The sequence below is a fragment of the Parambassis ranga genome, chromosome 7, assembly GCF_900634625.1.
Source record: "Parambassis ranga chromosome 7, fParRan2.1, whole genome shotgun sequence".
In the NCBI taxonomy this organism is placed as follows: domain Eukaryota; kingdom Metazoa; phylum Chordata; class Actinopteri; family Ambassidae; genus Parambassis; species Parambassis ranga.
In genome coordinates this window covers 11,005,669-11,012,602 of record NC_041028.1, presented here as the reverse complement: position 1 = coordinate 11,012,602, position 6,934 = coordinate 11,005,669, and the positions used below count along the sequence as shown (strand labels likewise).

General features: G+C 44.1%; 1 protein-coding gene across 2 annotated transcripts; it reads left to right on the top strand.

Moving 5' to 3' along the window:
* Positions 1-2,752: 2,752 nt before the first annotated feature.
* On the top strand, positions 2,753-4,622 carry her9 (hairy-related 9). Of its 2 annotated transcripts, none has more exons than XM_028409882.1 (4): positions 2,753-3,083; positions 3,235-3,330; positions 3,425-3,512; positions 3,610-4,622. In XM_028409882.1, the coding sequence occupies exons 1-4, from the start codon at positions 2,976-2,978 to the stop codon at positions 4,188-4,190; spliced, it is 873 nt and encodes a 290-aa protein (XP_028265683.1). In that variant the 5' UTR covers positions 2,753-2,975; the 3' UTR covers positions 4,191-4,622. The 2 variants fall into 2 exon arrangements, with proteins under 2 accessions (XP_028265683.1, XP_028265682.1); XM_028409881.1 differs by having other exon boundaries at positions 3,607-4,622.
* The last annotated feature ends 2,312 nt before the right edge of the window (positions 4,623-6,934 follow it).

The following is a 6,934-nucleotide window of genomic DNA, read 5'->3' as shown; positions in this document are numbered from 1 at the left end:
TTTTATTACATTTGGCCTGTTTCAATACACCGCAGGCCACAAGAGGATAACCGACTTTGTCGTCAGTTTTAAGATTACTATGACATCTTCGCCTCCTTACAATCTGTAATGCTCCCATTGTTGTTAACTTAACATGGACATCTGAAGTTGTACGTTTTCATTTGTGTTACAGATGCAGATTCATGAGGGATGACCACCAGCTGCTGCTTGGGCTGAGATTTTTATGACTAATTTCAGCAAAATCAATAACATTAGATTTATTTAAACACTGATTTCCATGTCCATAATGTTAATATTTTTAGGACACCTAAACACACAGCTTCCATTTGGTTGTCCCCCAGGTAGCTTTAAGCTTCTTCCTCACTGGCTGACAGCCTGCCCAACTCTTCATCACCATATGATGGTTATATACAAATATAATTTTCCTCACACTGTCCTTTTATTTGGATACGAACCCAAAATCTTGTGTGTCCTCAAATGAAAATATATCACATCTCAGATATTTTTCTCTTTTTTAAAAAATATTAACATTCGTTTTGATGTAATAAAAATTATTATTCAGTTACATTTTTGCCATGTGATAAAGCATTCACATTTCACATTTATAATACACACATTAACAACATTTATAATATTCTTTATACATGCATGTTCCTAGAGCATTTGTAAAATGGTAAAAGCAGCCATTATGTACAGAACTGCTTACTGTGGATGTGTGGAAGTAGATCAGTGCTCGTGCAAACAGGTGTGATCTGTACGTTTCCTGTTCTTCTGTGGGGACATACAGTAAACTATATGAAACATCTAAATTTCATTTTGCAGGCTGATGATGAAAAGATAAACTTCTTTGCTGTCATTGCGCTTTTATTTCCTCCCATTTCTCTGTTGATTAGTTTGACTTTGATAATAATATATAGGAATAATATTGATAATAAACTTTGTGCAATATAAAACTATAAATGTTGTGTTTTCTTCACTTTAGTGATGTAAATGTTTTCTCTATTTGTACATACACATACGCGCCACCTTGTGGTCATCTCGGCACTCTCTGCTTCACAGTGACTGTTCCTCCGTGTTCTTGACATCCTATATCTTATATTATAGATATCATTGCAGCTATTGTTAAAGATTTTGTTGTTTCTATATTATAGATGAAGATGAAAAATACCTAAAATTAAAAAACTACTCAAGAAAATGGGATTGTAAAAAAGCACAGGAAGCCACAGGAAGAAGAAGCCACACACTAAGCCACCTGTCATGTAAATTAGACTTTTAACCATAGTTCTGCAGCAATGAATGTTTACAGTAACATGGAAGTAAAGTCTATTTGACTTTCTCTCAATAGTAAAACACTTTCACGCTGTGTGCTGGTTGATTTTTGATTTTGAATGTCTTGAGGGTCATCCCACAAAATGACTTAATCAACTCAGTCGCTAGATGGCACCCCTCTCTTTCACACTGTTCAAACACGCACAGGGTCCATAGTTTAAACCATCGCAGAGGTCCAATGGAAGAAACGTGTGGATCAACGCAATGTGCGAGTGAAGGTCTCTGCGTTTTGTTTTGTTGTACATAATCATGCATTCCTCTTCATCCCAGACATAGACACAAATCATATGCTGTTGACTGATTGTAACTTTGTTATTTATATAAAATTAGTGATATTAACTAAACAGTCAAAAGTCCATCATCCATCCATCTGGCTGCAGAATTATTAGAGCCTCTTATTCATTTAAATCAATAGACCACTGCAGATTAAAAACTGACTGAGCTGCATTGAAAATTATTCAGTTCAATTCACTTTAAATAACGTTTTCAGATTACTATTCTTGAACATTATAGTACTTGGTCTGCAAGCTATAATCTGCAAGTTGTGGCACGTGCTCCGCATAGACCGGAGAAGACTGTGCGCGAATGGCACGCGGACAGATGTGCCCCGCTCCCCCTCCTCGTCCTCCTCATCTTCCTCCTCCCCTCCAGTCCTTTGAGCTACTCCCGCGCCGGGGATGATTGACACAGAGTCGTTCACACAGCCAATCAGAGAACGAGCTGCTTTATTTGCATAAAGTGGCCGCATGCCATTGGCTTGGTGCGTGCTGCTGCAAACCGCCTCGCGTGCCATTACAGATGTCTTCTCCTTGGAGGCGCAAGAGGAGACTTAAAAATAAAGTGTGTGTTTGTTTTGTTTTCTTGTGTTTACGTTTTTGTGAGGTGACACTTAATAACGCGCCATATATATATATATATATATATATATATATATATATATATATATATATATATATATATATATATATATATATATATATAGTGTATTTAAGTGAATTTATTAGTTTACACCGGGTTAAAATATAAAGGAAATATGCCAAATACAGGGCACTTCCTCCACTGTAAGGCTTTGTCAGTATCTCTGCATTCTTCACGTACGCACACACACACACACCACATAGCAGTATAACATTTTTGACGAGCACGGAGCAAAGTTGGAAGCAAACATCCAGCGCATTCCCCCCCTTATCACTTCACAGGCCGGCCCGGCCGCTGCTGCTCGCTCCGCTTTGTTGTTTGTCCCTGCAGGGCTGATTGAGCAGCGCGTGACTGACGGCCTGCGGGGGTGTTGTCCAATCAGCGGTCTGCCCCGCGCCCAATGGGTGAGTCCGCTCTGCTATTGGCTGAAGCGAGTGTGGGAAAGAATGCAGAGAGGGTTTCACACGAACTGGGAGCACGCGAGCCGTCTATAAGTAGCGCGGCGGCGTGTGTCGGCGGCAGAAGTGGAGAGTGGCTCTGCAAGGCGCACCGCACGCTCCTGCTCTACTCACATGACAGTTCAGTGATAACAAGCGGCAGAACGCAGCACATCGGTGGGACACGTCGGTCAGGCATCTCCTGTATGCTCCGTAGTGACACCCAGTGATTTTTCTGTCCAGAGAGGATTTATTATTTTTACGATTTTTTTCCGCCTGGTTTGATCAAACATGCCAGCTGACACGATGGAAAAGCAGACGGCATCTCCGATTGCCGGCGCTCCCGCGAACGGATCACACACGCCGGACAAACCGAAAAATGCCAGCGAGCATAGAAAAGTAAGGATTTTCTACACCTTTGTGCGTTGTGGCAAAAGTTTGTCACTCAGTTACCAAACCTGGGAAGTTGTGACTTTAGATGCACTGCGCATGTCCACATTTGTTATTAGTAAACAGAGTATTTATGTAGAATTTGTGTTACTCTTTGCAGTCTTCCAAACCGATCATGGAAAAACGCCGCAGAGCGAGAATTAACGAAAGCCTGGGACAGCTCAAGACACTCATCCTGGACGCACTTAAGAAAGATGTAAGTTAAAAATAATTTTGATCATTCCTGCGTTCTTCTTAGAAGATACATTTTCCCCGAATACAAGCTGAACTTCTCATGTTATTTCCTGCAGAGCTCCAGGCACTCCAAGTTAGAAAAAGCAGACATCCTGGAGATGACAGTGAAGCACTTGAGGAACCTGCAGCGCGTACAGATGAGCGGTAAGTTTGCTTAATCATCTTGCAGCGGTTCACAAAGAGTCCCACAACAACGACAAACACGACATTAATATCCTGCTTCTTTTCTTTCTGCCAGCAGCGCTCTCAGCAGATGCTACAGTCCTGAGCAAATACAGAGCTGGATTCAACGAGTGCATGAACGAGGTGACCCGCTTCCTGTCCACCTCTGAAGGGGTGAACACCGAGGTGAGGTCGAGACTCCTCAACCACCTTTCCAGCTGCATGGGCCAGATGATGTCCATGAACTACCCGCAGCAGGCTCCGTCCCAGCAGGCGCACCTGGGCCAGCCTCTCCACGTGCAGCTTCCCTCCACTCTTCCTATCAGCGGTGCTGCTATGGGCTCTAAACTCAGTCCTGCAGAAGCCGTCTCCCCCAAAGTCTTCGGTGGGTTCCAGCTGGTGCCCGCAACTGATGGACAGTTCGCTTTTTTGATCCCCAACCCGGCCTTTGCCTCCACCACAGCCCCTGTCATCCCCCTTTACGCAAACGCAGGAGTGCCTGTTGCGGTTAACGCCAGTCCGGTGCACGGAGGGTCAGCACCGACTGCAACGTCTCCTGTTCACGGCATGACTTCCTTCTCCGGGGGGTCCCAGGCGGTCAGCCCGGTGGGGGTCAGCCCCGGCTCTGAGAGCAGCGAGCCCGTGTGGCGGCCTTGGTAGCTTGAGGAACCAGAGACTCATGTGAAAAAAAAGTTTGCATTACTTTTTCCAGTTTAGACTTTTAACTGACTGCACACACAGCTGTTACGGGTCGAACCTGTGACTTTTCCGCTGCGGGATGGTAACGCTAACCACTTAATGCCCCCCGTAGTTCTTGTTTCGTTTTATGGAACAGGGGTTGCCCTTTTTTGTTTTCTTTTATAATTTATTGTTGATTCCAACATTTGGATTTCGGTGGTAAACACACAGATGGAAGATTTATAGGGAAATTTTTTGTCATGAAGTACTTTTTATGAAAAGGTTTAGTTTTGTACAGAGGTGTTATTGATTGTTATACCAAAGCTGTGTTTTATATTCTTTGTTGTTTTGTGTTTAAAAGGAAAAGTTTGGGTGATGACCCAATGTTTTAATAAATGAGATCTCAGAAAATCATGTTTTGTGTCCAGAATGTTTCTATTTCTTCGTGTTTTGTTTTTTTCAAAAATCGTTTTATGCGTGATTTAAAGGCATTCTGTCATTCCTCAGTCTGTGAAGTCCGTGCGTAAAAGCTGCATTTGATGCGTAAAACGCACACAGAGACACTGACGATAAAGATTCATGCGGCACATACTATGAGGTTAAAAGAAGCAATATATTGTGTTTTCAGTATGAACTAGATTAATCTACTAGTTTTAAGTGGCCACCTTGTCACCAGTTTGGCGGGAGCTCCTTACATCTGGCCCTTTGGAGAATGGTCCTCAGGACAATGGGGGTGTATTTTTCTATTGCTATAAAGGTAATTAAAGGTTTGAAAAGGGTCTCATCCTGTATGCAGCGGGAGCTTTAAGAAGTCTTAAACCCTATTCATGAGCCTGGGAAATGCGCTCAGGGGTTAATGTCACTAACAGATTGCCTCGGTGAAAGGAGAATATGGAAGGATTCTCGCTTCCTTTTGTGTATCAATTGTTCAATTCCACTCCCAGAGGGTCTACACCTCAATACAAGAGGGAACTTGGTTAGACTTTGCTCTCGTGACAGAGAATAAACCTGTTGCAGGTTAGAGTCTCCAAATCACTCCTCCACATGTCAGGATCATTTAAAATCGGGCTGTTTTATGTTGAGTCTGTGGCCTGAATCTGTTTATGCGCGTTTTCCTCGCAGCTCCACAAGCGTTTCTATGTATTAAAGGTCTCCCCCTCCCGAGTTTCTGTTTATCCCTGCATGTAAACTTATCTTCCTCCAGCTAGTGGGGTCCGGAACTGCAGGCAGTGTTTCTGTGTGGGGCGACATGGCGCTAGCCGTGTGTCAGCCACTTGCAGTCAGCGGGCCCCTGTACTTGGGATTAAGTTACAGCCTGTGACCGCCGGTCAAAACCCCTCAACATTTAATACTCCACCGGCGCGCCTCTGGTGCGCATGGCTGGCACACTCCGAAAGATAGACGGGTTAAAGTTTTTGTTTGTTTATATTGTTTTGTGTACTCCGGCCACCAGCAGCCCAAAACATAAACATTTAATTTAAGACATTTTGGCTGAAATTGTGTGCACATACATACGGACATCCATACAGAAGCACGTCCTTCAAAGAGGCTATTGCGTTTTCAAATGTACATACAGAAAGCGGGACTGTATCATTTATGTAAGCAGGTTGATTGTTGTTTACATCTTTGTTTTTGTTGTTTTTTTACAGTGTCCTGGCGTACGTGACTTGTGATGTATTTTTTTTTTACTGACAACTCCTGATTTTAATGTTCCTTTTACAGTTAGACTGCCTTGTTAATTCATGTACTTGCGTTCTCACTTTCACCCTCCTGAGTGCCAGTGCCCTGCAGATGACTCCACCAGTAAATGGCATACCGAAACCCCACAGCCTGTGACGCTTTAAGCAGCTTCCTTCTGCGAGAAGGCATACTGAAACACCAGTTGGCAGCATGTGTGGGTTCTGTGGTCGTTCCTACTGCCTTCGTGTCTGAGTTAATAGTTCAGAGATGCTTTTGTGGAGCTGAGGTCGTGAGAACCGAGCGAACTAGTCTGCCTGCGGTCGGGCATTGCGCCAATCAGTAAATCCCCGCTGGCAGGCCCCGGTCGTGCAGCCGCTCTGCGGAGGTGAGGAGGCGAACACTCCAACGCGTGGCCGCCAAGAAGGGCGCCTGCTCCGGTGTAAACATGAGGGATCGTGGGGGGGACTTGGACCTTACAGTAATGTACTCTCAGGAGAAGTTGACTCCCTGCTATTTTTATGGTAACATGCAGACTGTTTGCAAATCAGGTTAAAACTGCTGCCTCTGCTCTCCATGCCTCAGGTTAAAGGCATCCACATTCTCACTGTTTGCACTTAAGAAATCAGAAAACAGGGCTGCATTGTGCCACACACTGATCCACAGGTCCAACCAGTATTCAGGCTATTTGACTTATCAACCATATACTAAACAAATCAGGCGGGAATCCCTCTCTCTGGTGATGAAAAGGATTCCTTTAGAGGCCTGGATGTCCCTCGGGGATGTGCGCCATCACCTCCCTTGGGAGAAGCCGCTATTGAAGAGAAGCAGGGGTCATCAGAGGAGCCACAAATTATCATTCTCATTAGCGACTGAATGGAGGAACGCGCGCACAACGTTGCCGCCAAACTTTTAACATGATGTTTCCCTCCAAATGCACAGCTGGCAGAGTTGCATTAGGTTTGTTTAGATACCACCGATTCTCTCTGCATTCCATGCAGAACACTAATTCTATGTGAACAGTCCAAATTCTGTTTGTAAAGAAGAGC

Coding starts and splice junctions, on each gene's coding strand:
- her9 (XM_028409881.1), top strand. CDS start 2,976: ATGCCAGCTGACACGATGGAAAAGCAGACGGCATCTCCGATTGCCGGC. Junction 3,331..3,424: donor TGGACGCACTTAAGAAAGAT/GTAAGTTAAAAA, acceptor TATTTCCTGCAG/AGCTCCAGGCACTCCAAGTT. Junction 3,513..3,606: donor GCAGCGCGTACAGATGAGCG/GTAAGTTTGCTT, acceptor TCTTTCTGCCAG/CAGCGCTCTCAGCAGATGCT.